Source organism: Gallinula chloropus, assembly GCF_964237585.1.
Source record: "Gallinula chloropus genome assembly, chromosome: 1".
In the NCBI taxonomy this organism is placed as follows: domain Eukaryota; kingdom Metazoa; phylum Chordata; class Aves; order Gruiformes; family Rallidae; genus Gallinula; species Gallinula chloropus.
This window is the reverse complement of record NC_140085.1, coordinates 60,884,618-60,899,910: the sequence shown is the minus strand read 5'-3', so window position 1 is coordinate 60,899,910 and position 15,293 is coordinate 60,884,618. Positions and strand designations below refer to the sequence as shown.

At 38.4% G+C, this 15,293-nt stretch overlaps 1 protein-coding gene across 1 annotated transcript in view; it reads left to right on the top strand.

The window, feature by feature from the left end:
• The window catches only part of OTOGL (otogelin like), a gene marked incomplete at its 3' end in the record, with an annotated part of 98,574 nt that overhangs the window by 21,664 nt on the left and 61,617 nt on the right, over positions 1-15,293 (top strand). The window contains exons 16-25 of the mRNA XM_084275507.1: positions 917-1,040; positions 2,666-2,843; positions 3,748-3,872; positions 5,729-5,938; positions 6,719-6,884; positions 7,977-8,051; positions 9,153-9,205; positions 9,572-9,734; positions 12,970-13,077; positions 14,320-14,458. Of these exons, the coding sequence (XP_084131633.1) occupies positions 917-1,040; positions 2,666-2,843; positions 3,748-3,872; positions 5,729-5,938; positions 6,719-6,884; positions 7,977-8,051; positions 9,153-9,205; positions 9,572-9,734; positions 12,970-13,077; positions 14,320-14,458 (1,341 nt within the window). The remainder of the gene's footprint in view (positions 1-916; positions 1,041-2,665; positions 2,844-3,747; positions 3,873-5,728; positions 5,939-6,718; positions 6,885-7,976; positions 8,052-9,152; positions 9,206-9,571; positions 9,735-12,969; positions 13,078-14,319; positions 14,459-15,293) is intronic.

Genomic DNA, 15,293 nt, shown 5'->3' with positions numbered 1-15,293 from the left:
TAGGATGCCTGAAGTCATTGCATAGTTTTGTTTTGGGGTTTTTTTGTTTGGTTTTGGTTTTTTTTGTTTGGATTTTTTTTTGTAAGCACCTCTACTTCCTGCAAAAAGTATTGAGAGTCTTGCTTCTGCATTTCAGGTGGCCTCAAGCAGGAAATTGTTCATTAGCTAGCTACTGAGAGACACAGATGCTAGTGGAAAAGACCCTTAAGAAAATTCTAGGCACCTTGGGAAGTTTCTGGGTCAAACCATAGGGGTCCTGATGAGCATAAGATGCTTGGTTTGAGCTGTTTATGTGTCACCTGTTTTCTTGTTCATAGTCTCACAAATTCTGGATAGAGCTCTAAAATGATGGGGGGGTGTTAGTTTATAAGTCACTATTTTTTGATAGATATTTATAAATTATTATTGTATATTTCTGGAGAAATTACATCCTTTTTGTCTGCAGTCAGAGATCATGTCTGTATCAAGATGAGAAGCACCTTCATGTATGCAATAGTTTCTTTGTCCTGCATTGGTGCATTTGAGCTCTGGTTGTACCAGCTTGATATAGACAGGGTCAGACTCTTCCTCAAACACTTGTTAACCCGTTAATGAGGAGTACCCAGGGTGGCCAGGGAAGTGTGGCCTTTTGAACACAGTATCAGTACTTGAGAACCTCTGTCCACTTGCTACTAGACTGCCATAATTGCTAAAGTTCCTTCTTATTCTGAAGTACGTATGCACTGTATTATTATGTTCAACATACAATTTTGGGTGCTCTCTTTAATGCTTTGAGTGACAGTTTATAACTGATTTACTTGATGACTGTTCTGGTATTTCCTTTCTATACAACTGTTCCCCACTCAGTTTGTTTTTGTTATCCATAGTAGTATAAATGTCTTTGTCAGTTCTGATGGTGATACTTGTCTCCTCTTAGAACTTTGACCATGCCTGCATTGAGTCTATAACACTAGTTCTTGAAGATGATGTGAACAAACAAGTAACTCTCACAAGATATGGTCAAGTCCAAACTGGCCCTAACCAAGTTTTAAACCTTAATGGTAAGAAGTGCATGAAACAGAATTTTACCAGGGTTCACATTCTTTCTTTTATAACCTCCAAAGCTTTTTAATAATATCTGTCTATGAAAAAGGGATTTCTTGAAAAATAACTTATGAAATGCACAGTTACTTACTTCCTATAACCTTAGTAATGATTCTAGAAACGTACTTTTTCAGCATGTGGAGTCCTTCATTATGGCTTCATTTCTTTACATTTCTTATCTCACAGAGTACCTAGAAACACCACTCATTTTGCTTGTGTTTAGGGGGTGGAGGTAAGAAAAAAAATAAAAAAAGGAGGTGAAGGGAGGTTGGAAATTATCTTGATGTTGATGTGAAGGTCTAGCTTGGCTAAATTTTATTGGAATAAATGGCATGGAATAGAATGCATGTACTCTACGGGTCCCATGTTGTTTTCAGTGCTGGCTTACATTGTGATTTCAGGCAGGTTACTTCACCTTTTAGGAAAGGATAATAAATTAGGTCAGCCTTCAAAAGGATGTCATAAAAGTAAGCACTGAAGGTGGAAATTATGTCACTACCTTTTGTTTCTTACGGTGATCAGTAGTAAATTCTTACAGGATTTTTAGTCTCTTTCTGAAAGAGTGATGTGGGAATTCTCCTTTCCTTTTCCAGCCTCTGACAACACAGACTTTAGGGAGTTCTGTGCTAGTGTTTGCATTCAATTTGTCCAGACACTGTTATTCTTTGGGCATTCACAGCTTCCTATGGCAACAAGTTTCCTAGCTCAGTTATACTTCCAGTTACGTTGACAGTTCTGCTTCATAATTGAATTGTTAATTGATTTTTGTGCCTTTTGAATCCGCCTTTATTCACTTGTCTCTTTTCACAGTCTGCAACAAATGTAGGCTATGACAAATATTTTGATATCACCTTCATGACAATTGACTGCATGTAGCAAGTCTCATCTGCTAAGAACATCTTTAAGCTCACATAAGCATTTTCTTTGCTTCTTCTCAGTTTATGCACCTAAGTGTGTGTGTGTACATCCATAGAGGCAGCTCATGAAGGTAGACCTCACTGAAGCCTGCAGCTGCAAGTAGCCCAACAATGTGTAGCAAATGAATGCTGTGACTGTGAAATTTCCATTTCCTCACATAATGGATTTGCTGGGAAGGAAAGCTGGGAATTTGATAGGGCCTTAGTTCACATACAGTCTGAGGAAGGAGCTATAACTGATGTCATATCAATAGTAAGAGAGAACCTTCTATCTAAAGATTGCAATACCCTTTACAGACATCTGTTAATTAGTTTTATAACATCCAGAGAAACTAAGAAACAAGTGGTTTCTTGTCTCCTCATTGCCAAAGGCATGCTTTCTTCTAAAAAATAATGAGTAACTGGATAACTTACAGGTACGGAAAGACAAGAGATTTTTTTACTGTCAACAGTAGTTGTAATTCTGATTTGTGTTGCTAATGAAAAAGATATGTAGTCTCATAGGTTCAGATGAAGAATGGGTGAGGTTATTTGGCTGCAGGTGAGGTTATGCATAGCTTCTAATCTTATTTGTACGTTTTCAAAATATCTTTTGTTTAAGGGGTAAACCAATGCAACCTAGAAGTTGGAATACAGTGACTTTATTTTTCTTTTTCTACGTGCAGGGGTTATTGAAATTCAGAATATATCTTCTTTCTTTGTTCAACTGAAAACTAGTTTTGGTTTGAAGATACTGTTTGCTAAAGATGGAGAGAGGATCTATGTTCAAGTTGATGTCAAATGGAAGGGAAGAACATTAGGACTATGTGGAACATACAATGGGAATTTGAGAGATGATTTTCTGTAAGTTGCATATTGTACATTTGCACCGTGTTTAATAACAAATGAAAAGTTTTGTTGATTGTAATCATCTGATTATTTAATTTCCTTAACATGGTTGTACTTTATTAAACAAAATAAAATATCTTAATTAGAACAATAGTCACTTCTAAAAATATGAAACTCATGAACGTATCTAGGTCATTCTAAGATGTTTAGCTAAGTAATTCTCGAAAACTACCGTATTACCTATGGAAATTACTGGATGATGGTATTTCTTGAATGCAATTTTTTCCTCCCTACTGCTTTCTTATCATAAGAGTAAATACACAAGCACGAAGAGTGGATGCTAAAACTATGATCCTCACGTGATTATCACACCTGCTTGAATGTTTTTTTTTTCCTACATCAAGTTTTGATGGAAAACCATATAATTCCTGTGGTTCAGAATAGTTTGATTAGAAGGTCACACTTACTCTTTTACTCGATTTTCTCCTAAGTTCCCCAAGCTATAATATCACAAAACGTTTTTAGCAATAGTAAGTGCTTTTGAAATGGTGAAAAACAGAATAAAAATGCAAGCAGCTACCCTTTAGAACACTAAAATTAGTTAACAGGTCAAATCTTTGACATTTCATGGAATGTATGTGCTTGAGTGAAGGCCAAATTCTCCTCTCATTAATTCCTTCTTCCACTGATTTCAGAGTACTTGAATTAAGTGTAAGTGAGGGCAGACTTTGAGTATAAGAATAATTTTGCATGGGTAAAGTGTTGAGGAAAAAACTTCACTTCTTTTATACCTCACTGATGGAAATTCTTTATTGACAATGTTCAATGCACGTAAGGCTTTTCTGATGTACTTCTATCCTCACCCACATAGTCCATAACGTCAGCAGGATGCTTGCAGTGTTGATCTTTTCCTTTGCAGTTCTCCAGCAGGGATGATAGAAGGGACCCCACAACTTCATGCCAATGCGTGGAAGGTTTCCTCAGCTTGCTCTGTGCCTATCAATATTCCCGTGGTTGATCCCTGCAACGTCAATCAGCAAAATGGTATGTTTTCACATAAGATTCTGGAATGACCTGAATCTTTTTATGGGACAATTTTTGTTTTCTCTGCGAATGAGTTGCACATACATGTATTTCAACCTCAGTCTGTCTTTTTCTTTTTTGGCAAAAACCATTCTTTCCATACATTTAGCATGTAAAATGAAGTAAGTCCTTCATAAATATAAGGTAGATGATCATTTAATGTTGGGTGTACAGGTCATGAGTCCTAAATTCTGCTAGTGTGCATGCAGAGTGCTAGGCAGAACACCATCTGTAGTCCTGTGAGTCAAGAGGAATGATGTAATGCACATTTGTAGATTGACAAGGAAAGTACAGGAGACAGTGTCTTGATGAGAAAGTGTTCAGCTCAGAAGTCCTGTCTCTGGCTTCTCTGTGCTTGTAGCATTAAAAGTTTCCTTATCGTTCATTTATACTCTCTGACACAAACTTATACAAATAACCAAACATCCATGGATTTGTTCAAATTCCCAACTAAAGGTTTCGTTTTGTTTATCTGACATACCTGTGTTTAGCGTTGGACTTTCACTGTCTCTTCCTTTCCATATTGCTGTTCTCTTTGATTAATGAAGACATGGACAGACAGTAGCTGGCAATTCTGACACTGTTTAGTCTAATGTTTTTAATTTTTCAGATATAAGGTCTCAATAAGGGTGTGGGATCTGGCCATATTTAGAGCCTGTGGGAGCAAGCCTAGAGTAACCATAAACCTTTAAGAATCTGGGCCGTTCTAAGACTTGTTATGCCTTCAGCATTGGCTGTCTTGTGAAGCAGTACATCTCAGCCAAGTTAGCTCTCTCCAGGATGCGTCATCTTCAGTTCTGTGCTTCCTCAGTGAAAGTGGAGTTTAACATAAATGCAAGAAGCTTAGAGCAGGAGGGTGGACTACATGACCTTCTGAGGTCCCTTCTAGCCTCAATTTTCCTGTAAGCCTGTAATCATGACTGGAAACAGCAGTTTCTGCGTAAGTGGTCCTGTCACGCTACCACCTGTGCTGAGCCAGCACAAGCACTTTTCCATGCTTGTGATGATCTTAATCTCGTGATTTTTTTGTTTACTTACTTTGTCAGGTTGCATTTCAACCAAATCAAGTTCACTCCTTGAATCTAATTTACTGAAAGACACTATAAATCCTTGAGTCGGTATGTGTGAATAAACAGGGAGGTTATCGTGGCAAGTTTTTGGTGGTGGTGGCTGCAGGGGTGGCTTCTGCAAGAAGCTGCTAGAAGCTTCCCCTTAAAGGGTAGGAACACTTTTTCCGCTGTAAAATTGGCTGAAATATGATCCACACTATGGTGTTCCTGAGATATTCCATCACTTTTGGTGTAGTAGCTTCAGTGGTAGGAGGAAGTTCTGTCAGCACTAGAAGGCATATGGCCAGTTTGGGACTTTCATGACTGTGCACTCCAGTTTGCAATGCCTCCCTTTGTGAGTCGACATACTTAGAAATATCAGCCTTTGCTGATTTCAAAGCTAAATGAAACAGAAAGCAGGAAAAAAACTTTGGCAGGCTCTTCTAAGTAACTACCTTGAAATTTATTATTTTGCCATTGAAGTTTCCTGCACTACTAGGGAAAGGCATAAATGGTTTTATATAGTTATTTTTATCTTAAACAGAGTTTGATGTTGAGGGAATTGCTTACAATATCTGTTTTAAACTGTAGAACTTTGCAGAAAGAACTTTGAAGAAAGTTTTTGTGGCACAACTGGCTATGTTTGTGTCCTGGTTGACTCTGGCCTGGCCAGAACTGGGACAATTTGGTTTTAATATTCTATGCTATTTATTTGACTAACAGTTATATTAAAATGCATCTGGCTAAACCAATGTCACCTTCTCTTAGTTGGGTATGCATCTCACTGTGATATCATCAATCAAGACGTTTTTGCTCCCTGCCATGCCTACATCAGCCCGGGATTATACTACCAGCTATGCCGCTTTGACGCATGCAAGTGCGGGAGCAGCTGTTTGTGTAATGCTTTGGCACACTACGCTTACATCTGTGGCAAGCACGGGGTCATCATTGACTTCAGAGCTCATATTTCCTACTGTGGTGAGTAACCTTTGCAGAACAGTATCTTTCAGAAACGTGTGCATCTCCTTTCGAATATAATTTGCTCCACAAAATACAGAGATTGACCTTTTCTGATGGGAGCCAGAATTGTCTTGTGGGCTAATGACATACTCAGGGGAGAATGCTAATAGTCTGAGTTGGGAACCCTGAGCTGCCTCTCAAGGGGTGCCTGTCCCTTTCCGTTGGCTACAGAAATAGTTGAAGTTTTGGACTTTGAACCTACAAATCATATGGAAGCCTCTATTAGGGTAAAGTAATCAGGGAGCAGCAGGAACAAAGCTGATCCCTAAGGGAAGGAAAGCCAGGGTGGCAGGGGCTCTCCAGGGCAGGCAGGGCAGGGTGGGCAGTTAATTGACAAGAGGGATACAGCAATGATTTAAAACAAGGCATTTCTAAGTCATGGAGTCATGTGTCAACCTTTACTGGGCCACTCTTCCTCTCTTGGAATCCTGTGTTACTAGGTAGACATACCCACCACACGCACACACACAATATATAAAATATAGACACCTACTGCATAAAAAAATAAACAATTCCAGCCAAGGAATTGCCTAATATAAACTCACCTGTATCTAAACATTTCTGACTTGACAACTCAGTAAAATAGCGTATTTTTCTCATGCATTTTACCTAATCCCAGTGCAGCAAGAGACCATTTTGCTTTGCTGTTTTGCACTCCTATGATAATACTGCTTTGGTTTTGATTTTTCATTTTAAGAGTATGTTGTTCTTCCTTTTGTCTTCCTCTCTCTCCGCCAGCTGTGATGTGTCACAGTGGAATGCTTTATCATCAGTGCTCTTCTTTCTGTAAACACTCCTGTGCTTCACTTTCTATGGCAAGTATCTGTGGTGATGACTGTGCAGAAGGATGTAATTGTCCTGATGGGAAATACTTTGAAGAGTCAGTCAACTTTTGTGTATCCATGTAAGTCATAAGAATATAGAATATATGTGTAGGCACATTTTCATCTTTCCTTCAAGATTTAAAGTAGTTTTACTGCTGTTTCCCTCAAGATGTAGACTGCCTAAACAGGATAGCAAGCAATATGTGAAGAAATCATATTCTTTTGTACTGATCAATAGTGGGGCTTCATCTACCACTGTGTGTACGGCTATCTACTGCACTTCAGAGGAGCTCTGCCACACATCACACAGAAGCGTGATGGAACTTTTTTAGTTCATGGGAAAGTGTTTTCACATGAAAATCTTGATTTTAATGCTTAAGAAAAAATGAGAAGAATTATAGGTAATACCAATCCGTAAAGGCAGGGATAGTATGGAGAGAGTGGCTAGGAGCCTCTTTTTTTTGGTATCATAATGTAAACTTCTACAGCTAAATGAAAGGAAGTATTTTTTGTACATTGTGTACCAAAATTTTACAGCTCACTACCATGGAGGGGTGGGGGATGGGTACTGAGTTCAGGTACTGAATTAATAAATGCATGCATTTCAAGATTATAGAGAGTTATTGCTGGTCATTGCAACACATATTTTAGAAAAATCAGGAAGTTCATACTGTAGGGATAACGATTGTTTCAAACTACTACAGAGTGTGAGTAACTTGGCATTCCCATATTTTTCTGTGGTTTCTAGGGAGCTCTGTTGCTACTTACATCCCATTTAGCTCTTATAACAGACAAAGTTAATGGATTTTACTGGATAGTTAATGGATTTTAATGGATAGTTTCTCTGTCCCATGATTTGGACGGTCCTTTGAATGGGACCTACATGTTCCCATCACTGGGAAGGAAAGCTCCTTTCTATAAGACAGCACAGAAACAGCAAATGAATAATGAGATTGAGGAAAATTCTGGCTTTCTTGAACACAAGGAGTTTTCCACTGAGATCAAAACAGAGTGTCATCCTTCAGTTTTTGCCTTTAGAAGTATATTGTAAATATAAAGGTTCAGTTAATGAATTATAAGGTCTGCTTACCATAATAGCTTGTAAATGGGTTGCCCTTAAATCCCATTTCATTTTGCTTTTGCATCTACGTTTATAAATATTCTTTTAACAGGTCTGCCTGTCATTGTCATTACAAGGGCAAAGCCCTCCAGCCTGGAGAAATCCTCCCTACGCCAACGGGCTCCTGGTAGGTTTGAGTGCCAAGGGTTTTATCTTTAACGTATCATGGTTTGGATGCCACTCAAGACCCTTGAGATTTTTTTTACGTAGAATGAAGGTCTGTTGTATCGAGATTTTTTTTTGTTGTACACTTAGTAAAAGGGAGACTGATATAAATTAGATTACATACCTGCTTGTTTTAGCAACAGGATACCGGGAAAGTTCTGTAAGCCAGGGACTAAAGAGTATCTCAAGACACACACATAGATGTTGCAGTCCTGCTCTTAGACCTGGGGGCATTATAATAGAAATAGGAGGCTGGTTTCAGAAGAATAAACAATGTGATTCTATTTTGGAAAGTCTTTCAAACAGAGGCCTGCAGGGAGCTATATTTGTGTCATTTTGTATTATTAATTTATGAGGAATTCTGACCTCACTGAAACAAGTGGGGAAACCTCCCAGGTTTCCTGGTAAAACTTGTTCATTTTACAAGAAATGCACTCAACCTGATGATTTAAAATCACATCTGTCAGTTGAGTGTCAAAGTCGATTCTTGCTGAGCTCTTACAGTTGTTAAAACTGAAGCTTGGTGGTAATGTTGTTCAAAAAGTGAGAGTGATTTTCTACCGTTCCTTTGCCTCTGCAATGCTTTAGTTTTTCCACAATGTTTTTTTTAAGTAAAAAATGAGGACCGTGTTTATTGTTGAATGTGTTTTTCTGCAGTTCTGTACTTTATTATAACAAGAGTCAAGCTGTGTATCCTTATGTCTGTGCAGCTAGAAATCTGCATGCTGTCTCCTTTCATACTCACCAAGGCAGACAAGGTTTTGCCTTACACTGCCAGCATCCTGAATCACCTGGCCCTGCCTTCTCAAAGAGGCTGACATACCCAACTTCTTTATTTCAGTGAGAGTTAGGCAATTAAATAGTACATAAACACCTTGGTGAGTCTCACTACAGTTCAGCAGTTCAAAAACACCAACAAAATTTTGGCCAGAACTCATGCTTTCAGATTTTAATCCTCCTTTTCCTCTTGATTTCTGTTGTTTAAATAGTAGTATAGTTTTTAATGTGGCGGCTGCAAAACATTTTCCCTTTGAATAATGGTGGGTTTGCTTTTCTTTCTCAGTCAGTGTTTGAACGGAACAGTGAAATGTATTGAAGCCACCACAGAAAATGCAGGTAATTTACAGTCTTTTCTCATATTACAGTTGCAAAGAGAAGGTTTTGACATTGAACCGTAATTTGGTTTTCTCCTCATATGTACTTTCATTATGAGATACTCAATGTCATGACATTTAACATATGAAGTTAGGAGCACAAGGTGTCTTCTCTCTTTTCTTTTTTTAAACATTAAAACATATATTAATTTTCTCTCTCTGAAATGCATATGAAGTTGTTACAGACTTTTCTCCAGACTCTATTCTTATGTGCACTGTAATGAAGGCTAACTGCATGAAAATAACCAGATTGTGAATAAAAACGAATAGAAAACCTTCAGCATAGAACAGCAGTGGATCTCATTTAACCTGCATTTTGCATTTGAAGTTCACATATGCCCTGAAGGAAAAATCTACTATGACTGCAGATCTCCTGTGCCTGGATTACCAGCAGCGGGCGTGAATTGTGGTGTCTCTTGTGCGAATCTTGCCATGAATTTCTCCTGTGTCCCTTCACCACCCTGTGCAAGTGGCTGCATTTGTCCCCCTGGGTAAGTTTTGGCAGAACAACCTGGAGCACAAGCCATATACATATTTTGCACAGCTTAAATCTGCATAGTTTCTGTTTGATTTTACATTCCAGTGGTATCACACTTCTAATTTTGAAGCTATTGTTCCATCAGTTTTTGCAGATATACTGTCACAGTTAAAATTCCAACTCTTTCTTTTGTCTCTGAGAGTCCTTTTCTCCTTCCTGCTGGTGTGAGGCTCCATGCCATAATGCTTTCTCAGTTGGAGTCCCACAGTTTCTCCATCCAGACGCCACGATTCCACTATCCCATGAGATACTCAGCTTGCTACCAGTCTGTCTGTCATTTGGGACTCTCTGGACCAAAGATGACTCCCATCACTAGCACAATATAGTTTACTTGAGTGTAGAAGCAAACATGACCAAAAAATTGTAACGTAAACCATCTGTGGTCCTGCTTACTACCCAAGTGATTGTCCTACATAGACTTCTACATGGGCCTGCAGTGCTGATGCCCAGCTGGTGGCAGGGAGCTGGGAATGTGCAGACTGGATCCTTCCCTCTTCCTCTTCGTCTTCCCTGCCTTTCTGAACTCAGTCAAAATGTTTGTTTTCTTAGCTCATGTATTTGCATTTAGTGCCCAGAAACAGTCTGCTGAGCTTTGCAGGGATCAAATCAAAGTACAAAAACTAGAAGTATTTGTTGTGAAGTGTCTGTCAGGATGAACCACCTTTCCCTCTGTTTGTTTCCATTGCCTCTCCCGATACCTGCTGTGTGCACTTTCAGGTTTGAAGACTGAAATATGCTGTGCAAATTGTTGCAATTTGACCTCAGGTGGAGTGTTCCCTGTTTTTTCCTCAACATTTGGCTTTATTTCACCGTATGTGCAGGCAATGTCCCCTGACAGTGTGTCAGATGTGCACAGATCAGAGTGTAATGAGACTGCCAGAATTCCCCTTCCAGCAGCTTGTGATGTTCATAGATGACTAAGCAGCGATGAAGGACAGATTTCAGGCAGATTTCACTAGTTCTTGTCTGGTATTCTGTAGTCCTCTACAACCTCCACCTCAACTGAGGAGTTAGCTTTCAAGATTGTTAGTGTTATAGGAATAAATAATTATTTTTAATACAAAAATGCATAAATCTTCACAAGGCATCATATAGAAACTAGTAACTTTTATTGTATCCTCAGTATGATATTTGCATGTACTTAATCTAGAGGCATTGTCATGAAAGTTCACTTGAAAATTTGAAATAACTAAATTAAAACTTAAAAACCGGTGTTTAAAGCCCTGCTCTTGCAGTCAAGTAGTATTATACCATTTCAAATTGAATATGTTGCTTGATTATTTTCTGAATGATAAACTATAAAAGGGATACAGACAAGCCAAACCCCAAGTTTCTGCTAAATAATGGAATAAAATACTTGAATTACACTGTTAAGTTGGAGAATAAACACTATTTTGCTAATAGAAAAGTAAACGTGTACAATTTATTGAAGTTAGTACCGTCATTGGTATTAAATTAAGTTTCTGGAGTCATTATGCCTTTCAGGTTCATGGTTCCAGGAAGGGAATCTGTCTTTTAGCCAGGAAGGGGCCAGCAGGGTTATCTTAAAAATGGGGTCCAGAACTTCTCTTTTTTACACAAAAAAAAATGTTAAACATATACCTCATGATATTAAGTCTATGTGTAAGATTCATGAAAGCCTGGTTATGAGAAGTTTTACTGTTACTTTTAACATTCTTTTAAGATGCTGTTTTTCTCTTTGTATCTCCTTTCCCATTTTATTTCTTCCACTACACATTGGGTTGACCCAGTGACCTAACCTTTTCTGGTAGAATCTTGAATCATCCTGGAGAGGAGGACCTTTTCCTTTGGAAACCCATTATAGGATGGACTCTAGTATGCAAAAAATTATCCTCTTGAAGTAAAAAAAAAAAAAAAAAAAAAATCTATTTTAAAATTCTTGCATGACAGCTTGTGGTTCTTTTAGGCAGTAGTTAGAGGTGACAAATAATAGGAAACACTGAAAGGCTCTGGTATGCAATAAAAATTATATAGAATAGCTCAAAATTTCATGAGGAAATGAGCTGAGAATGATGGTAAATTCATCACCCAAGGATACACTGAAAGTCAGCCTAACACTGAGCTGGAGATATAAGAGGATAAGTTGAATTACAGAAGTACAGAGTAGTGTGGAAAGGGACCTCATGGGGCTAAATTATTCTCCTGCCCTTCGATAGCATCAGATATTTAACTTCCTTTGACAGACTCTAAATGACATTCCCAAGCTATCTGCTCTAGTGCATTCCTGTCGTCCATCATGTTTCTGAACACTTGACTCCTTTTCTTAAAACCAATTACTTTTTAATGAACCAGGAATTACAGGGAGAAGGAAACTGTAATCTGTGCAATTTTTTTAACATGAAGTGAAGCAATCTCAAGATGACACTTCGAAAACACACCTCTCTGTACTCTGAACCTTGTGTTGCAATGACAGCTGCAGGGATTGCTCCCCTAAAGAGTAGCACTGGGAATGTCAGTAATGGTTTTTGGGGGTTGGGGTTTTTTTTTTAAAAAATTAGGTTGCTAAGCAGATGGAAAAGAGTGGTTAACAGCATCTCTGTGTCACTTATTCACAATCTAAATAGATTTACCACTTTTTGTCTTAAATGCCACTGTTTTGTCTTAACCTTGTTAGTTGTTTCCCCATCCCCGAGGCAGGCAGGTAACCTCCACTCCTGCTCTTTTTAAACCTTTCTTTCTTCTGTCCTGCTGACTCTGCAACAGCTGCCCATAGGCCAGCTCACTGTCCTGTGCACAGAAGGGGACGGGTGCTGCTCTGTGCAGAGGATCAGGCACATCAGTCCTGCTGCTTCCCTGGGAGGGGAGGATGAGGGAGGAGCAGAGAGGGAAGGGCAGCCTGCCCGCAGCCTCAGCAGTCAGTGTGCCTAACGCACAGGTGCTCTGTAGTTTGCAGGAAGGAGTACCTGCACTGCTTGCACTCTTGTGTGTGACACCAACATACGCCTTTCCAGGTAGAAGGAGCAGCACAGCTCTGAGCTTTGTGAGGTCTCCAGCTATGCACAGAGGAGGTCATTTGATTCAGACAGTTTTGCTGCTGAAACAGATGTTCTTGGCTGGATGGAAGACTGGTTTCCTTTGGCAGGGTTTTGACAATACCTTATACATTCGGTTATGTTGCTCTACTTATTAAGATGAAAGCATAAGTTCATTATTCTTTTATTTTAAAGGATGGCTGAGCATAGAGGGAAATGTTATATTCCTGACAGTTGTCCATGCACCTGGAAAGACAGGGAATTTCTTTCAGGAGAAGTGATAGCTACACCATGCTACACCTGGTGAGTGGCATGCATTTTGAATACTTCCAAATCATCTGGGTCCAGCCACAAAGTGAAACCAATACAGAAAACGTGGAGTACTTCAAAAATAAAATTAAAAAAAAATATATGCTTGTTTGTAGACAGTTATAGGATATATCTTTTATTAGGCTCACTAATAGACTTGGAAGAGTGGGCAGACATTTGGGTGAGTGCTTCATCAGGTCTGAAAAGGAAACAGAATGTATCTGAGTTAAAAAGCAGTTGAGAACAAATGCTTCATTCCATACATACCAGCTAATCTCTGAAAGAAAATATGTTTGGCATTTTGGAGAATAAAATATAATGAAGGGCAAACAAGGAAAAAAAGAAAAAGAGAAATTCCATGTATGACAGTGGTAAATAGTCTGTTCCTCTGGGAACTTGACTGTTTGTAGTGTGAGTTACCACTCAGCATGAGAGACTGTATAGGAAAAAAATAAAGAGGCATTAGAATTGGAAAATGAGCTAGCACCCAGCATCATTTTTAAGGAGCCTTACCTGACTTTTATTGATGCAAAACAGTTTTTCATGCATTATGATTGTCTAGCCAAAATATCTATCCTCAGTTAAGTATATATTTAATAGTAATACAAAAAAGTTTGGTATGGAAGCTTTTAATCAGCTAAAAGCTTCATTGGCCAATCAACTGAGCTTATACACTTACACAAGCAAAACCAGAAGCTGTCAGTACTGCCTTCATATAAGTTCATGTAAATCACTGAATGTAGCTGGCAGGAAAAGCAATCCCACAAAATATCAGCGTTTATTGCTTAAAGTCATTCCCTACTTGTCTGATACTCTGAAATCTTAGAGGATCTCTTGCATTGAATGCATTCAGATTTTTATCAACATTACTTGAGAAAAGAAATAATACTGATGCTGTACAAATTAGTGTTTTGTGGCATGGTGTCCTATCTATACTGGAGGCAGTAATGGAAACATTTTCATAAGCCATAAAATAATTAAGATTTTGCATTCATTTCTTAACACATTTTTACAGTACATAAGTGCTGATGGCAGAAAGCTCAGCACTTTCCTGCCATGACATCACCAATAACTTCAGAAGCGATCAGAATAGCTCTGTTTCATAGTCTGAGAGTTTTCTTCCTTTCATGAATTTCTATGTGATTTGAAACAAAGAACCCCAAAAAGCTTTTTCTTGAAAATCAAAAGGAAATGACCCTGGTATGAGAAGATACTGAATGTTAATTTTCCTTACAGTGTTTGTCGGAGGGGGATATTCAATTGCACTAGTTACCCTTGTCCTGCTGTATGCACCATTTATGGAGATCGGCATTATTATACCTTTGACGGGCTGGAGTACGATTATGTCAGTGACTGCCAAGTTTACCTGCTAAAGGTAGGAGGATTGTTTGTACATTTTCATGTGCCCAAGTGAAAGCTTCCATGAGAGGGCAAGTGTTTTCAGTGATTTCTGTCTCAGGAGATGATCTATAGAATATGTAAATGACTTTTTGTGCTCAGCCATTTGAAAACGGTACGTGGGTCTGTCCTTACGGATCTATGTGATCTGGAGAAAAACCAAAACTAATGTTTTCTGTTCTACCTTAACTGTACTTTCATCACAATAAATGAAGAACAAAGCTAGAACCTGTTCTAGAATTAGGTATAATGCATAGATTTATTTGATAATTATCTATAAACTCTGCTTGGCGGAGAGTTCATGACAGCCCCTGATGCTGCTTGGAATCCTTCTTGAATGTGATCTGCATCAGATCTGGGATGTATGTGTATAACAACATCAAACACAATGATTTCATAATTCTACAATGAAATCCTTCATTGAGATTGTCTGGCAACTACATGCTAATGTTCCACATAGCACACATTTACAGTACATTGCTAGCCTTTTTTGTTTAAAAATACCATTACTGACATTTAGAAATATATTCTATTACTAACAACTCCATTGTTTATTATCGTTGTTGCTATTATTAAGACTAACAGTCTGTCTTTGGAGTTACAGTAATGTGTTTAGAAGAATATTCATTTTTCTGTCAACCCTGACTGTCTAACCTTAAGAAATAGCAAGGTTTGTCAACAAAGACTCCTGCAAATAGTTTATTTTCTGTATGCTTTAGTTGAGTATTCACAGCTGTGAAATAAAATTAATTGGTTACAGAAGAAGAAAGGTTTTCTAAAGATAATACAAACACCACATAGCAAACTCCTGT